The 18,605-nt window shown below is 44.6% G+C and overlaps 1 protein-coding gene across 3 annotated transcripts in view; it reads left to right on the forward strand.

The window, feature by feature from the left end:
- Positions 1-17,668, forward strand: part of nrp1a (neuropilin 1a) — a 223,176-nt gene extending 205,508 nt beyond the window's left edge. For all 3 annotated transcript variants that reach the window (XM_078233256.1, XM_078233272.1, XM_078233263.1), the window contains exons 14-18: positions 5,518-5,688; positions 8,702-8,973; positions 10,216-10,312; positions 11,714-11,767; positions 14,738-17,668. In XM_078233256.1, coding sequence (XP_078089382.1) covers positions 5,518-5,688; positions 8,702-8,973; positions 10,216-10,312; positions 11,714-11,767; positions 14,738-15,024 — 881 coding nt within the window. In that variant the 3' untranslated portion in view covers positions 15,025-17,668. The remainder of the gene's footprint in view (positions 1-5,517; positions 5,689-8,701; positions 8,974-10,215; positions 10,313-11,713; positions 11,768-14,737) is intronic.
- The last annotated feature ends 937 nt before the right edge of the window (positions 17,669-18,605 follow it).

An 18,605-nucleotide genomic window follows, 5' to 3' on the forward strand; every position in this document is an offset into this window, starting at 1 on the left:
GGGGTAGACCATTTAGGATGGAGATGAGGAGACATTTCTTCACCCAAAGAGTGGTGAGCCTGTGGAATTCATTACCACAGGAAGTAGTTGATGCCAAAACATTGAATGTATTCAAGAGGTGGCTGGATATAGCACTTGGGGCGAATGGGATCAAAGGTTATGGGGAGAAAGCAGGATTAGACTATTGAGTTGGACGATCAGCCATGATCGTAGTGAATGGCGGCCAAATGGCCTCCTCCTGCTCCTATCTTCTATATTTCTATGTTTATTGTTAATTATGCAACAGAATTCTTAAAACATTTTTGTGCGTGAGTTCCCGATAACTGGGTCATTTGCCTGACAGAAGTTTGACTCTGCAATAGAAAACAAGTATATATATTAACAGCAACAGAAAATGCTGGAAAATCTCAGCAGGTTTGACAGCATCTGTAGGGAGAGAATAGAACCAATGTTCTAAATCAGAGCTTCATCAGAGCTGGGAGCAAAGAGGATTAGCGAAGATTTAATTCCTCTCTCTGACAGAATTTAAATCTTCGCTGATTCGCTCTGCTCTCAGCTCTGACGAAGGGCCATCTGGACTCGAAACGTTGGCTCTATTCTCTCTCCACAGATGCTGTCAGACCTGCTGAGATTTTCCAGTATTTTCTGTTTTTGTTTCAGATTCCAGTATCCGCAGTTTTTTGCTTTTATTTTGCATATTAACAGCAGCACTTACCTGGATAGATTGGCGACTGTTCCCCTTCGAAGAGAAGGTTAAGAGGATATTTGATCAAAGTATTCCAAATCATGAGGGACAGAGTAGAAATGGAGAAACTGTTCCCATTGTTGGGAGAGTCAAGAACCAAAGGGCACTGATTTAAAATGATTTGCGAGAATAAAACCAGAGGTGACATGAGGAGAAACTTGCTGCAAGTGGTTAGGATCTGAATGCACTGTCAGGGAATATGGTTCTGGCAAATTTAATTGTGCCTGTCTAGAGAGAAGTGGATAATTATGTGAGGAAGAAAGAGTTTTGAGGTTCTGGAGAAAAGGCAGTGGAACCAGCTGAATTGCTCTAATAGTGAGCTGGCACACTCATGGCAGGCCGAATGACCTCCTTCTGTGCTGTAACCATTCTAGGGGTCATGGCGCCTCTGGCTCCTTTCACCACCAAATTTTTCCCAGGGTGGCTGGTAGCGTCTGCACCTGGCTGGGGGTATCCTCCACCTGGCTGGTGGCATTCTGCATCTGGCTGGGGGCATTCTCTATCTGGCTGGGGGCATTCTGCATCTGGCTGGGGGCATTCTGCATCTGGCTGGAGGCATTCTGCACCTGGCTGGGGGTATACTCCACTTGGCTGGTGGCATTCTGCATCTGGCTGGGGGCATTCTCTATCTGGCTGGAGGCATTCTGCACCTGGCTGGTAGCATCTGCACCTGGTGGGGGGCATTCTCCACCTAGCTGGTAGCATCTGCACCTAGCAAGGGGCATTCTACACCTGGCGGAGGGCATTCTGCACCTGGCTGGGGGCATTCTGCAGCTGGCTGGGGACATTCTCCCCTCTGTTTTCCCGGCTCCCTTACATGAACAGGTACATGGATCGGAGGTTTAGAGAGACGTGGTCCAAACACAGGCAAATGGGACTAGGTCAGTTTAGGAAACTTGGTCGCCATCGATGAGTTGGGCTGAAGGGCCTGTTTCTGTGCTGTTTATCTCTATGACTCTATGATTCTATCCAATCCACCATCAGTGGGGCTTTTATGTCTACAGTTTCACTAGATGTAATCAACTGAAAAAAAATCAGTAAACCCATCCCTAAATTTAAAAGTATGTGCAAGTAAAACTGAAGAGTGAAACTCTTCTTCACCAACATGCATGACATTCTTATACAGACTGGGCAAAGGAATTCTCATCCAGCTCTTCATAGGCACTATTTTCCTAGTGATCCCTCAGCAAATTGGCCCAGATTTATGAGCCTGTGCTACAGGAAACTGTCAAGCGATCCTTTCACTATAACACCGACAGCCCGGAGAGATTGTGAGGAGCTGTAATCACCAAAGGAGAGAAGGTCAAGGGAGATCTAATCAAAGTTTTGACAGGGTTTGAACATAAAAAGTGAAAGATACTTTTCTCGCTGATCAGTAAATCAATAATGGGGCCAGATAAATTTAAGTTCAGCACTAAAAGTATTAAGGGGGAGGTTTGCAGATGATTTTGTTTCACACGAATGGTTATTAGAATCTGGAATGAATTAACATCAGTGGCATTTGAAGCTAAGTTAATCATCACCCCCAAGAGGCAATTTCATAAATAGTTAAAGGAAAATGTAATAGTTCCCTGGTCTCATTTCATTTTTTGTTAAATTACCATTGAAGAATTTTGTTGATTGTACAATATGGACTCATTGAATAGTATAGCTCAGAAGGAGGCCATTCGGGCCATCAAATCTGTGCTGGCTCTTTCAAAGAGAGCCTCACTGTCCTCAGGGCCCTTCAGCTTTTTTCTGTGTCAGATATTTGGCCGAATTTTATGGCCCTTCACGCCCCACCGCCGGTGCCAGCAAGAACAGAGAATTTGGTGCTCAGCCAGATCTTTGTTCACTGCAGCGGGACTGGAGAATCACAGCCGTGAGCAAGGTTGGAAAACCCCATTGATAGTACTCTAGTGTACCCAAGGAGGTCTTGTGACGCAATGGGTAGTGTCCCTGCCTCTGAGCCAGAAGCACCAGGTTTGAATCTTACTCCATGACTTGATGGTCAAGGAAGGTGCATTCATAATGCAGCCAAACATGTTGCGTGTCAACCTGCGAACCCTTCCAAACATGCCAATGGCTGGTGCTATGAGTGGAAGAGTGTCCTGGATAGCTACACTTGATGTGGAGTGGCACCCCTCAAATTATAAACATCTAGCAACTTGTTCTGGGAATTACTAGTGATGGAAACAAACAAAAGTCCGCCTTAGTACACCACTAGGCACGCAAAGAGAATTGGAATAGTCTACTCAAATGGTGTCTAAGGTTACTGTTGAACTTGTATCCACAATCGCATCAGGCAATGTGTTCTAAATCCTAACAACATGCCGCTTAAAAAAGCTTTTTCTCATTATCGCCTCTGGTTTTTTTGCTAATCTCCTTAAATCCGTGCCTTCTGGTTACTAACCCTTCAGCCACTGGAAACAGTTTCACTTTATTTGCTCTGCCTAACTCTTTGTAATTCGAAACGAATCCATCAAATCTCCTCTTGGCCTTCTCTGCTCGAAGGAGAACCCCAGCTTCACGTAACTGTAATCCCTCATCTCCGAAACCATTCCAGTAACTATCTTCTGTAGTTTCACTTCCTTCTTAAAGCCTGGCAGCCAAAATTGGAAACCATTTCCACCTGGATCCAAACTGGAGTTTCAGATGGATTTCCCCATAACTTCCTGGCTTTTGAACTCCATGGCCTGGATTTTGGTTCGGAACTGGGGAGGAAGCCTGGGCAGAAATGTGGTTTTCCTAAGTGTCCTGCTGTCCAGGCCATCTTTAAATTTGATCCGTATATTTTCCACACTTATATTCAGCCCAATTGATAGGCTGGAGGTCAGTCAGGTGAGAACTCCGACAGCGCAGGGCTGGCCTGAGGATAGGTCAGTTTAGGAGTGTGAGGATGCTGGTGGGAGAGATGGTGGAAGAATGGTGGGGAGTGTTTTCCTTGCAGAGGGGAGGAGTTCCATCACCATAGAGATGGTCGTTTGGGAGTTGTTTCCATTCCCAGGGACGGGTTCTTGCCATAGATGGAGGGGTAGGAGGTGGAGGTCATCCAATGGTGGTCAGGGGTTGGATTTTTGAAATTCATTCATGGGATGTGGGTGTTACTGGCTGGGCCAGCATTTATTGTCCATCCCTGAGGAAAGTTGAGAGTCAACCACATTGCTATGGCTCCGGAGTCATGTATAGGCCAGACCAGGTAAGGACGACAGATTTCCTTCCCTAAAGGGCATTAATAAACCAGATGGGCTTTTATTGCAATTGGCAAAGGTTTCATGTTCATCAGTAGACTTTTAATTATAGATTTTTTAATATTGAATTCAAATTTCACCATCTGCCGTGGTGGGATTTGAACCTGGGTCTCTGGATTACTAGTCCAGCAACAATACCACTATGCCATTTCCTCCCCCAATGGTTGTTGGGGATGTCGGATGATAGAGTGGCGAGGGAGGCAGCCAGAGCAGGGAGGGGTGTTTTCCGGATTGGGTGGGACTGGGGTGCGGGGGGAACATTCCTGGTACAGCTAGTCCGTAAGCAAAAACACTTACCTCATGAAATCAGCCCCTCTTGTCTCCTTCCACCTGCCATCATGAAGTTTGGCAAAGCCAGCAACATGAAGTAAAATCAGAACAGTTGTTAAAATGAGGGCTCACCACCTCATTATGATATTGTAATTAGGCCATTGAGATTGGCCTATTGGAATATGAACTCCCTGATTAAGGAGTTAATTGATGGGCCAATCAGGGAATCTTTTCCTTGTATTTAACCAGGAGTGTCAGTTCCTCTGGCACTCCTGAACGTAGACTGCTAGCGCTCTGTGTACTGCTGTTGGAATTGTAAATGAAGGGAATTTGGTGAAAGGACTTCTGCCTCTGAAGACTCATTACAGACATTTAAATGACCAATCCCTCTCCTGCAAGCCATTTGGTTCCCCCACCCCCTCGTTCCGCCTCCATTAAAATCAAAAGAAGGTGGGTTCAGTTCGTGTTTCTGATCTTTTGAGTTTTAATCTCTGGTCTGACCTGAATCCACCTGTTTTTGAGGAATTAAGATCCAGCCCTCCCATGACTGATAAAGTCCAGGATCCAACATGCTTTATTAACTATGTTGTTAGCCAATCCTCCTGCCTTCAAAGATTTGTGTACAAGCACCCCTCAGGGCTGTTCTTGTACCCCTTTAGAATTGGACCATTTTGCTTGGGTTCATTCTTCCTACCAACATGTATCACCTCACACTTTCTTGCTTTGTCACTGGGCGTGGGACACATTAGTTGTGCTTCTTGGATGACTGCAACTGCATCATGAATTGACTGTGGACTTTCTTGTGTGTGATACAATATTCCAGCCTGTCACAACAGGCCTTCCATGCACTCGCTGTTACAATCAGCCTGTCCCGTCTCAATAACTGTAGTCATGGAGGGAAAATCTCACTCACATCATCTGGATAGAGTGCCTCAATAGAAGGAAAAGGCAAGTTAAAACTTTCGGGGAAAGACAACATTGTGGCAACGAAAAACCTATAATGTTGAAATCGGGCTACAGATCTATTTGTGGTTGCCATGGCTACACTTGACATTAAAGACATGCGGCCCTCCTCACTGTGAGTGGGCAGAAATCTTGCTCATTCTCGACTGAGCTGTGTGAACGAAATCATATCGATGCTTGCTAGGATCTTCGGGAGGCTATGTAACATCGGCTGTGGATCAGGTATCAAATAGCCTGCGTTCTCTTCATAGTGTGACCCTATATACTGATACCTACTTCCTTCAACTGCATGAACTGTCTGTATTGCAGGTGGCTTCTACCCCTTCGATGAGACTCCCGGTTTCAACTGTAAGTTTGGGAGTACTGCCCTGAAGAGTTTCTGCGAATGGCGCCTCGACAAATCCGCAGACTTTCTGTGGAAAGTGCATTCGGCGAAAGGGGAATCCGCCAGTACAGGGCCGGCAGGAAATTACACAATGGGTAAGGCCTGTGAGGTGACACTCTGTCCGTCATGTTCCATTTAATGCCATTTTATTTCACTATCACAAAACTCTTCTCAGGTTTATGTTCAGAGCTCTCTCAGCTGTTACAATCTAACCGGTGACAACTTTGTAATGTGACCAGTGGTAACAAGCTATGAGGGTCAGCTGACCCAGTAAACCATGGAACCAATTACAGAATGATGTGACCGTCAGCTGACCAGCTGACTGACTATAAATAAGAACCTGTTGAGAATTGTGGGGATTGGCCCAGGGCGAGGCACCAAGTTTGGAGTAATGAAGTTTCTTTATTAAACCTTTTCTTTGATTTATAAGTTGGAGTAAGTTTTGTTATATTTTTATTGTCTGCATTTGGAGAGTTCCCTCTGAAGAAACATTAGCTTATCTGCTGCTGCAACCCTCATCCATGTCCTACGATTCCCGTACAGGTGGGACAGGAAAATTCGGTCCCAAGTTTCAATCATCCATTACCCCAGCCCTTTTTAAAAGAGCTGAATTCATGGGATGTGGGCGTCGCTTGGCAGGCCAGCATTCATGGCCTATCCCTAACTGCCATTGAGAAGGTGGTGGAGAGCCACCTTCTTGAATCGCTGCAGTCCATGAGGTGTAGGTACACCCACAGTGCTGATTGGCTCCTGATCCAGTAATACCTCAGTTTTAAAATTCTCCCTCTTTACAGGTCCTGACCCCTCCCTATCTCTGTCATCTCCTCCAGGATATTATTAATTAGAAAGAGTGCAGAAAAGATTCACTAGGATGCTACCGGGACTTGATGGATTGAGTTATAAGGAGAGGCTGGATAGACTGGGCCTTTTTTCTCTGGAGTATAGGGGGCTGAGGGGTGATCTTATAGAGGTCTATAAAATAATGAGGGGCATTGATCAGCTAGATAGTCAATATCTTTTCCCAAAGGTAGGGGAGTCTAAAACTAGACGGCATAGGTTTAAGGTGAGAGGGGAGAGATACAAACGTGTCCAGAGGGCACTTTTTTCACACAGAGGGTGGTGAGTGTCTGGAACAAGCTGCCAGAGGTCGTAGTAGAGGCCGGTACAATTTTGTCTTTTAAAAAGCATTTAGGCAGTTACATGGGTAAGATGGGTATAGAGGGATATGGGCTAAATGCGGGCAAATGGGACTAGCTTAATGGTAAAAACTGGGTGGCATGGACAAGTTGGACCAAAGGGCCTGGTTCCATGCTGTAAACCTCTGACTCTGTGGCCCTGATTTTACTGGCATGGCCGCCCCAAAACCAGGGCGGGCAAGGCTCGCAGAACGGCAACCCCCGTTGGCCTCAGGCGTGATCTTACAAGCCTCGGGCGGCCGTGCCGGTAAAATCAGGGCCTATGACTCAGCCCTATAATATGCAAAACATCTGTGCTCCTCCAATTCTTAAAGTTTATTTCTTAATCATAATTAGGCTTACATTCACACTGCAATGAAGTTCCTGTGAAAATCCCCTAGTCACCACATTCCGGCGCCTGTTCGGCTAAACTGAGGGAGAATTTAGCACTAACCAACACACCTTTTGGACTGTGGGAGGAAACCGGACCAAACCCACGCAGACATGGGGAGAATATGCAGACTCCACACAGACAGGGACCTAAGCTGGGAATTGAACCTAGGTCCCTCATGCTGTGAGGTAGCAGTGCTAACTACTGTGCCACTGTGCCACCCCAATTCTAGCCTCTTGCACATTCCGGATTCTAATTGCTGTGTCACTGGCAGGCATGGTTTCAGCTGCCTAGGCCCCAAGCTCTGGAATTCACACATGAAACCTCTCTGTCTCTCGACCTCACTTTCCCCCTTTAAGATACTCCTTAAAACTAGCGCTTTGACCAAGCTTTTGGACTCTGTCAAAATGTCAAACATCTCCTTTTGCGGCTCGGTGTCAGATTAACCCTAACCCTAACATTCCTGTGAGGCGCTTTAGGATATTTTTACTATGTTAATATGTTTGCTATGTTAACTATATGAATGCAAGTTGCTGCTGCTGCTTCACAAGAACGTCCAACTAAGCTTGAGCTTTGTTTGGGAACTTTTAAGATACCTGTGTTTCTCTTCACCAATCCGCAAAGAACTTCACATGAGACACAACATATCATCAAAACATTCACATTTGCAAAATCCAAGTTGAGATAACTGCAGCATTCCAGCTGCTCGGTGAATTGTATTTTTTAACGTTTTCAGCATTGTAAATGTCATTATCTTAGGCCACATCAGTGCATCAGTGGTTCAGTGGTTGGCACAGTGGTTCAGTGGTTGGCACAGTGGTTAGCACTGCTACCTCACAGCACCAGGGACCAGGTTCGATTCCCAGCTTGGGTCACTGTCTGTGCGGAGTCTGCACATTTTCCCCGTGTCTGTGTGAGTTTCCTCCGGGTGCTCCGGTTTCCTCCCACAGTCCAAAAGACGTGCTGGTTAGGTGTATTGGCTATGCTAAATTCTCCCTCAGTGTACCCGAACAGGCACCGGAGTGTGGCGACTGGGGGATTTTCACAGTAACTTCATTGCAGTGTTAATGTAAGCCAATTGTGACACTAATAAATAAACTTTTTAAAATGTGACTGGCTGATTCACACCGATGAAGATGTCAGCTTTAATCACTGCTTTATCTTCACTGACAATCTCCGTCTTTATTCACGGCTGGATTCTCCAGTGCCACTGAAAGTGAATGGAGTTTTGGCTGCAATGCCAAATTCTCCGTTCTCATTTGCAACGGGGCGGGCACGGACAAGATCGGAGAATCCCAGCCCCTGATCTCAGCTGGGAGGCAACCTTCATCTGGTTTTGAATAGTGAACATCTTGAGATCAATAAATGTCCAGTGCCCGGGGGTTTTGAAGATCAAGGGGGAAGCTACAACATTCAGTCAAGACCTTAACGGGTGTGGACACAGTTACCGATAGGATAGCTGGTACAGTGGAAATATTTTTTCTCTTCTGCATTGTACATGGCAGATGTTTGAAGGAATTAATATCTTCTTGGTCCTTGCAGGAAAAGACCATTTTATTTATACTGAAATAATTGGACAAAGAGAAGGACAAGTCGCACAACTGTGGAGCCCTTCATTGTTACCTTCTCATTATGGCCGTTGCCTGGTCTTTTGGTACCAAATCCGGGGAACTCACGGCAGCAGTCTCAATGTGATTCAGAGAAAGCTATCGGATAATTTCAAACCTGAGGTCCTTTGGACCATGAGTGGACCACAGGGCAACCATTGGCAAGAAGGTCGAGTCCTCCTTCCTCAATCATTAGGCATCTATCAGGTAACTTCAAGTGTTTGTTAAAGCATAAAGCAATAATTTTAAATATATACAACATTTAAATATGTTTGAATCACACAGCCAATGTATCACCAAGTGCGGACGTGTATAGGTCAAAACCATTAAGTTATGAGGAGGCTATCAGGGAATCAAACTTGCTCTCACTGGAATAATCCTGATTGAGAAGGAACATGATCCAGGTCAAACTGAAGTTATTTCATTTATTTCAGAAGGTTATTTCATTTAAAATGTGATTTACAAGTGGAAAATTAACAAGGATTAGAAAAATTTGTTTTTCTTACACAGAGTTTAGATACATGGGCAAAATTCCAAAGTATTATGTTGCTAACTTTTCAAACAGAAGTGCAAAATAAAAATGAAAAAGGATTAAAAGACAGTGTGGAGTTTATATGTTCTCCCCACATCTGCGTGGGTTTCCTCCGGTTTCCTCCCACAGTCCAAAGATGTGCAGGTTAGGGGGATTAGCGGGGTAAACACATGGGTTTGCAAGAAAGGGCTCGGGTGGGATCCTCTTTCGGAGAGACGGTGAAGACTGGATGGGCTGAATGGCATCAAAGAACAAAGAACAAAGAACAATACAGCACAGGAACAGGCCCTTCGGCCCTCCAAGCCCGCGCCGCTCCCCGGTCCAGGACTAAATCCTGAATCCAGGATCCCCGCCCAATTTTCCAGCCTATCTACATACCAATATCCTATCCACCGAGCTGTCCCTCACAGCTACGATGCTTTGTTCATCACAACCTAGTTGCAGTGCATCCTTCTGCACTGCAGGGATTCTATGGTTCTATGGTAGCTCATGGAGGCCCTGCCTCCCTGCCTTGCCCCATGCTTGTGGAGTGATGCCTTTCATGTTATAACCAATTATCTCTCTCTCCAATGGAGAGAGATGTCGATGGTGCTGTTTTTGGACTATGACTAACCACTTACTAAGGTGCATTGGAAAGAGCAGGGAAATACGTGATCCCAACAAGAAGGTTCCAGGGATCAGGCTGTCGGAATACAGCCTGCCAGATTTGAATAACAGAGGCTGGAATATTAAAATGCTGCCCAGATTTTTCAACTTGCTCACTTTCCAGAATGAGGGTGACATTTTGCTGGAGTTCTCCATGATCACATACAATGACGTTTGAATTTGACTGTTTGATTTTAGAAAGAATTTATGACGAGGTGACTGGGACACATGCGTTGCTCAGGTGGTTAATGGAAAACCTTTTGTTTTGAAAGGTGGGCTTGGAAGTAATGGTTGGAAAAGGAATGCGGGGAGACGTGGCGGTGCACGATGTGGAGACAGTGAGCATCCACAATGCGAATGATTGCATGGGTAAGTTTCCTGCAACGTTTTGTTCCACTGGCCGACACACTGAGCATTAAGGCAAACCCCAGCCAGGCCATTCACCACTGTCGGAGCCCTGCACTCACTGGGCAGCTCAATGGCAAATCAGTGTGCCTGGCCTGCAATTTTCCATTCATTCATTACAACACAAGGAACACGCTGGGCAACGATTTTCCAATGATCTGTCCACTGCACGAGAGGGTCAGGGTCAGTGTTGGGTCACGGAGTATATTCCAGGTTTCGTTAAATGTAACCTCGTAGACTCACTTTATTTATCAGCAACAATAGTCTTCAGTGTTGTCTGTACACAATAGGAAGAAGAGTTCTACTTGGAGTTTCTCCTTCCCTGGTTAGTCTAAAGTGCTGTGGCATTTTTTAAAAATTCATTCGTGGGACATGGGCGTCGCTGGCTGGGCCTAGTTGCCCTTAAACTGAGTGGCTTGCTCAGCCATTTCAGAGGGCAGTTGAGAATCAACCACATTGCTATGACTTGGGAATCACATATAGGCCAGACCGGGTAAGGAGGGCAGATTTCCTTCCCTAAAGGACATTAGGGAACCAGATGGGTTTTTCCGACAATCGGCAATGGTTTCATGGTCATCAGTAGATTCTTAATTCCAGATATTCCACAATCTGCCATGGCGGGATTCAAACCTGGATCCCCAGAACATGAGCTGAGTTTCTGGATTAGTAATCTAGCGATATTACCACTAGGCCATTGCTTCCAATTTTAAATGACTGTCATGTGTAACAGTGCCCACCCTACTCCCACCATTCCTCATTCACATTACTATGAGGAACTCCTGCTGCCTGACATATCGGCAATATCACAACTTAATGCCTGACCTAAAGGGGGAGGGGGAACGACCCACTCTGCTTGATCCACAAAACTGAGAATACTGCTTTGAAGTTGTTGATTAACCTCATCAAGATATCTGGCTGGGATCAGGCTAGAAAGATGATAGGGATGAATGCGGCTTGGAACGCAGTAATCCTCAGCTATGAGGCTGAAGAACGTTAGTCTGGAGGACAGTAGGTCAGACTTGATTGGTTTAGATGTGAGGCTGGATGAATATTGAGAAGTTTTGATGCTGACCTTTGCGGATCAGTAGGTATTTATGCAGGAGATTCAATTGACGGAGCTGAGTTGGTGATTAGGTAGACTGTACTTGGACTGCATAAAAAACCTAGCAGAGATGAATCCTTCACTGCCGCTAAATTAGCTTCTAAATCAGAAAGCAGTGCTACTGGGACCTTTTTCAACATCATAATTTGCGCTGAAATATGATTAGTGATCTTTACACGGTGTTCTTGCAGGGAAGAAATTCAGGGCATGAAACTTTCAGCATACCTTGCTTGTGCTGATGCAGTATTTTTACCTTTCTATAGCTCCCAGAGATGCCTTTCCAGGTCTGGCTGGTTCCACATCAATCTTTCCCACTGGTAAGTCCCTTTATCAGTTGCTGGAGCAAGTGAAACAGAGCATTGCCATGTTTATTACCCGAAGCCACAGGCAGTGCAAGATGAAGATCTGTGCTGGTGCTTAGAAAATGGCTTTAAATGTTCCTCAACACATGGCCAGCTACGTTTTCTTAAGCTTGTCAACCATAACATTAGTTACAGGAAATTAATCCTGAAAAAAAAATCCAACACTACGTCTCAGAGCTTCGGGCAAGTTAGTCAATTGGGTAGGGAAACATTGCAACTAGCCATAAAGAATCAATTGTGCTGGGAACATAGAAGGGAAATCCAAGTCATTAGCATTCCTGTTAAGCGTGTACAAATTCTTTCCCCACTTAATGATCCAGCACTTACCCCGGGAATAGCATTTCCAATCTTGGAGAGGAGGCTGGGAAAGCAGTAATTAGAGCAATCCTGACGGAAGAAAAAGTAAAAGTTTATTTATTAGTCACAAGTAAGGCTTACATTAACACTGCAATGAAGTTACTGTGAAATTCCCCTAGTCGCCACACTCCGGCACCTGTTCCGGTCAATGCACCGAACCAGCACGTCTTTCAGACTGTGGGAGGAAACCAGAGCAAACCCACGCAGACATGGGGAGAAGGTGCAAATTCCACACACAGACAGTGACCCAAGCTGGGAATTGAACCCGGGTCCCTGGCGCTGTGAGGCAGCAGTGCTAACCACTGTGCCACCATGCCATGCCACCAGAAATAGAAGGGCGTGCTCAATCATTCCTTCAAGAATTGCAGGCCCTTCTGCCCCTCAAGCTTGTTCTGCCAATCTGTTTGAGCATACAAATCTCCAATTTCATTCTACACAACTTTGTTCAAAGGTTTGATTCTCTTTGGATGTTGCAATTTTAATACATCCTCAAGAAAAGAAAATGTGGAAAGTGCTTGAAGTTAAGATACATGTTGTGAAAGTGGTTTGCAATAAGACAAGTTATGCTTCTATCCGCAATTGACTGCGGCAATTAGACACCATTTTAACATGGCTGGGGCCTGCTGCTGTGGGGAGGATCTTATCTTAATGTTATGTATAATAGGCATTGCAAACAAACTTGAGCAGGTTTCCTTCAGTCTGTGTTTTAATAGATTTCCCTTTGAACATTGCTGAACAAGTTGAAAAAGATGGTGGGATAGACTCAATTCATTACACGGCCTTTTTCCTATGTTTATCATTTCACTGGGATGGAGGTGCTGAGTAGAGGAAACATCGTTGATTTACATTGTCACTACATCCAGCAACTGGGAGATATCATGGTCTATTTGAAATCCAGCCCAACGTGGCTCTGTCCGTAAGGAGCATTCAGGAAATGAGCTTTGGAAGCCTCAACTGGATGGTTGTGGGCTTGCACTCAAAACTGACTTCATCCAATTTTAACATGCATCCTGCTCAAATAGTGAGGTTGGTGTGGGAAATGGAACCCGCTTCAGCGATGCAGCAATGGGCGTCTCTTTTGTGAATGGAGTTTAAAGCAGGTTTGTGGAGCAGGTGGGATTTCACTCTGCGTCCAGCCTGTGCTGTACCTGACCCTGTATCCAGCCTGTGCTGTATCTGACCCTGTATCCAGCCTGTGCCGTACCTGACCCTGTATCCAGCCTGTGCTGTACCTGACCCTGTATCCAGCCTGTGCTGTATCTGACCCCATACAACCTGTGCTGTACCTGACCCTATATCCAGCCTGTGCTGTACCTGACCCTGTATCCAGTCTGTGCTGTACCGGACACTGTATCCAGCCTGTGCTGTACCTGACCCTGTATCCAGCCTGTGCTGTATCTGACCCCATACAACCTGTGCTGTACCTGACCCTATATCCAGCCTGTGCTGTACCTGACCCTGTATCCAGTCTGTGCTGTACCGGACACTGTATCCAGCCTGTGCTGTACCTGACCCTGTATCCAGCCTGTGCTGTATCTGACCCCATACAACCTGTGCTGTACCTGACCCTATATCCAGCCTGTGCTGTACCTGACCCTGTATCCAGTCTGTGCTGTACCTGACCCTGTATCTAGCCTGTGCTGTACCTGACCCTGTATCCAGCCTGTGCTGTACCTGACCCTGTATCCAGCCTGTGCTGTACCTGACCCTGTATCCAGCCTGTGCTGTACCTGACCCTGTATCCAGCCTGTGCTGTACCTGACCCTGTATCCAGCCTGTGCTGTGCCTGACCCTGTATCCAGCCTGTGCTGTACCTGACCCTGTATCCAGCCTGTGCTGTACCTGACCCTGTATCCAGCCTGTGCTGTACCTGACCCTGTATCCAGCCTGTGCTGTACCTGACCCTGTATCTAGCCTGTGCTGTACCTGACCCTGTATCCAGCCTGTGCTGTACCTGACCCTGTATCCAGCCTGTGCTGTACCTGACCCTGTATCTAGCCTGTGCTGTACCTGACCCTGTATCCAGCCTGTGCTGTACCTGACCCTGTATCTAGCCTGTGCTGTACCTGACCCTGTATCCAGCCTGTGCTGTACCTGACCCTGTATCCAGCCTGTGCTGTACCTGACCCTGTATCCAGCCTGTGCTGTACCTGACCCTGTATCTAGCCTGTGCTGTACCTGACCCTGCTGAGTTTGTTACTGATACCAAGTTTTCCAACACCATCATCCTTCAAATTATCTCGACAAAAGAGCAGAGAAAAATAAAAGGAAATGCATCTCTGATGTACTTCATTGCTCTCCAGAAGTTTGACCATTTAGTTCAGTATCACTAGAGGAGATCCACAAAATATTTGCAGTCAAATTTGCATCATCTCTCCAACACTCCCATTCCTCCCATCTCATGCCATTCCCTCCCATCCCATGCCATTGCCATCCCACACCATCCCCTTCTTTCCCGTGCCGTTCCCACCCCACGCCATTCCTTCATTCCATGCCATCCGACTTCCGATTAACCCAAAAGACTGAAGCTTTGAAAAGGTTATGAGTGTATTTGTTTTTTCATTTCAGCTGTGGACCCCGAGGAGGCCACTGACAAAACCTTCTATGAGAATTCTGCAGGTCCTGGAAATGTACTGAAGACCCTTGACCCTATCCTCATTACCATCATCGCTATGAGTGCACTGGGAGTCATCCTGGGGGCCATCTGCGGGGTTGTCCTGTACTGTGCCTGTTGGCACAGCGCTCTGGCTGACAGGAACCTATCTGCCCTCGAGAGCTACAACTTCGAACTTGTGGATGGAGTAAAACTGAAAAAGGACAAACTGAACTCACAGAACTCGTACTCCGAGGCATGAGAACGAAGCACTCTCGAGGGGTTTTAAATGACTGTGGGAGAATACCTGAAACTGTGGAAATCTTTTGAGGTTTTTTTTTGTAATTGTTTGTCTTAGGAAAGACAAGAAGAGCTCTGGATAATGCTGGTCTGTGACTGAGCCAAGCTTTTCTCAGGAGCAACTGTTAAAGCAATCAAATGGGATGCTATGTAAAAAAAAATGAATTATGTACAGTATGCTTTTTAATTTTTAAATTAAAATTTTAAATAAACAAATGCTGGTGTTGAGACCAAGTGAGATCATTTTACAAGTATTTATCGTTTTTCTGTAAAGAGTTATAAATTTGTATCATTCTATTTGTATAATGACTTAGCTTCATGAAATATGTTTCCAAAGGGCTTTAAAAACCTATGTTTTTGTATATTAGTCCAGATTTTATACTTTGAGTATACAGTATTTTGATTTCTCCCCCCCCCCCTTTCAGCTTGGAGAGCAATTAGCATAAAGCCACATTGGACATGAGGGGGCCGTGACCTTTATAACAAGGATAAATGATATGATTTGATAACATGCTGCAGAGGGCAACTTGTCTGTACGCTGATAACATTGTGACTGGCTTCAGACCTGTGGCATGGATTAACAATTGCTTGCACTGAAATACGCGCTATATGAAGTTGATTTTTTTTTTCCTTCTCTGTTAGAAGAGTGAGCTGGGAGAACAGTGTTAGAGACATTATTTCTGTTTATGCAATATCAGTTTAAACAAAAAAGGAAAAAAAAAGTTTTGTTATTGGAGAATTATTAAAAGATATCTAGAATTATATGGTCGACATGTTTCTTGTATGGTATTGTTTCAGGTTTTGTATCGCTGTGAGAGTTTCTCTTCTGCATCGTTTTTTCCTAAAAGTTTTTTATTGGCGTTATTGCTTGAGTAAGTTGTTGCTTTGAAAAATGAAGAGAAAAAAAAAGCCTTAACTCAAAAATGTTTGTATTCTTGAGACACAGAAAGCCTAGACAATTCACACTGTTGTGTTGTATCTTGTACTCAAATCTATGACTACTGCCTTCCAAAGATTCAATTAAATTTAATCTTTTCCTACAGTACTCTATTTGTGGTTTGTTGTGGGGGGAGCTCGGAGTACAGTCTACTCGTGAGCTGCAGTGTCCCATAATATCCTGAATGAACCGTTAAAGACCTTGCGAATTCCCAACATTGGCAATTCCTGTTTATTCAGCATTTCCTGATAGTCCAGCAGGGTCAGAGTTCATGGTATGTGACATTAGCACCCACGTCCCAACTTAAATAGATAAGCAATGGGAGATGTCGCTGTACCAATTATCTATGAACAGGGGAGCTGTAATGAACCCACAAATCAGCACGTAAATCAGTTAGATTTTCAATATTCTATTTCTCAACCAATGTTAAAGGAACCTGAAAATACATTTGTGAATATTGTGTTTTTTTAAACTAGTTATTATGGAGCACTGCAGATTCAAATGAATAACTCAATTTGTCTTGTGTGATTGCAGACAGCATTTCTGCAACAGGAATTTATAACATAATTCCTGGTGTGTTGCTAAGGAAGGTTTTTAAGGTTATAAGTCGCTTTATACTGTTAGCTTATCCTAGGCGGAAGGCATGATCCAGAGTGAGATGTATGGCGTCAATTTTTTAAAAATGGAAAAAAGGAATAATTTATTATTTATGACTGAAAGCAGTATTCAGATAGCATTCTGTAGGATTTGTAAAACAGTTTAGGGGCCTTTGTGGAACATGGTAGACTTGCTGCCCCTTTTGTCTGGCCCACCATTGGTGGCTTCCCTGACTGATCTATGGCGAGAGAGCTGGGGCTCGATACAGTTTCCTCGCTGTCTCTCCCTCTCTCGCAATTCAGTGAGTGAAAGCAAAGAAACACAATTCGGAGACGGGGCTAAACCAGCCTCCGTGATGTAGTCATAAGGGTCCCTGTCGGAAAGTGCTTCTCCTCCATCTTGCCATAGCCTAGAATGGTATCACTGAAACTGGGAGTTCAGCATGTGGAGAATTGCTGGAATAGGCTTCTAGCGCATGACCCTGTGGCTTAAAAGTAGGCCGGGGGGCAAAACCCTGCCTGAGATGATTATGCTCAGCAGAAAGTTAGCAAGGAACATTAAATTAATGGGAGATACTATTATGTGAATGGACAGGAAATGGCTCCAAGGATTTCCATTGATTTAGTAAAATTCAGACATCCATTTATGTTTCATTTGTAACTACAACCTCAAAATAATTTGCATATAAAATGCCGAAATGGAATGCACTTAATTCAATGTCCCATGGAATGTAAGACTTACAGTAAGTTAGCACTGATTGAAAGCTCAAAGCCATTCTGTATCTTAGTAGACATTCCAACAATGAGTTTTGAAGTAAAGGTCCACAGTGATGTTCCCACACCATAAGCCTTTTCTACTCGAGTTTGGGCAAAAATGTCTGGGCAGTCTGAATGAAAATATGGAGACGCACTCCTGAGAAAGTTTGGGTGTAAAACAGTTGAAACCACCTTACAAAAAAGTTGAAGCATCCTCTCTTTCTTTGTAATTTTCATATTTGTTTGTATTTTATCGAAGGAAGATCTGTGATATGTATATATTTCTATGCTGTGTATTAAACAGAAGGGTTTTCACAATGGCTTTCCTGCTTTTTTATTTCTTCTCTTTCAACAACAATCCTACACATCTCGAACAATTGGAAAGTAAAATAAATTAAAGGGCATTTCCTGGAATGTTATTCCCAGCTGGCAAAGTGTTAGTTTGCCCAGATTGTCAAGCAGAGGAGCAGAATGTTAACTGCCAATACAATGAGACCATTACACCATCAGCTGTCTCTGTTGGTTATCCCCTCTGCTACACAGTAATGGAGTCATTCACTGTGTTTAGGCATCTTCTTCCAAATGGTCATTGCTGACAAGCAAATTGGCAGCTGACTATGAGCTTGTTGCCATGAATTTATGCAAGAAGAATTTGATAGCAGTTCTAGAAGACACGCAGCCAAACACTGCGCTTAATATTGAGGAAAAAAAGTAATGCAGAGGGTCGTGCATGGGCAATGGCAGCCTCATAAAAAACAATATATCTGGAATTAAAAATCTCTACTGATGACCATAAAACAATTCTCGGAAAAACCCATCTGGTTCACTAATGTCCCTTAGGGAAGGAAATCTGCCGTCCTTACCTGGTCTGGCCTACATGTGACTCCAGAGCCACAGCAGTGTGGTTGTCTCCAACTGCCCTCCAAGGGCAACTAGGGATGGGCAATAAATGCTGGCCAGCCAGCAACGCCCATGTCCCACAAATGAATAAAAAAACACGAAGATCCAGGTAAAACAAGAAATTCCCAAATCCAAGCTAGATACAAGTAGTTCTCAATGTATATATCCACATTGCAGCACGTCCAGCATTAAAAAAGTCCCAAATTAATCAGAATCACATTGAACATGTGCAATATTTGTGGGTGCTGCAACATTGTGGTTGTGTGACTTAGACTAGTAATCCAGAGGCCCTGGACTAATCATCCCAGGAGTTCAGATCCCATCGTGGTGACTGGGAATTTAAATGAGCCTGTA

This window comes from Mustelus asterias, chromosome 2 (assembly GCF_964213995.1).
Source record: "Mustelus asterias chromosome 2, sMusAst1.hap1.1, whole genome shotgun sequence".
NCBI classification, from domain to species: Eukaryota; Metazoa; Chordata; class Chondrichthyes; order Carcharhiniformes; family Triakidae; genus Mustelus; species Mustelus asterias.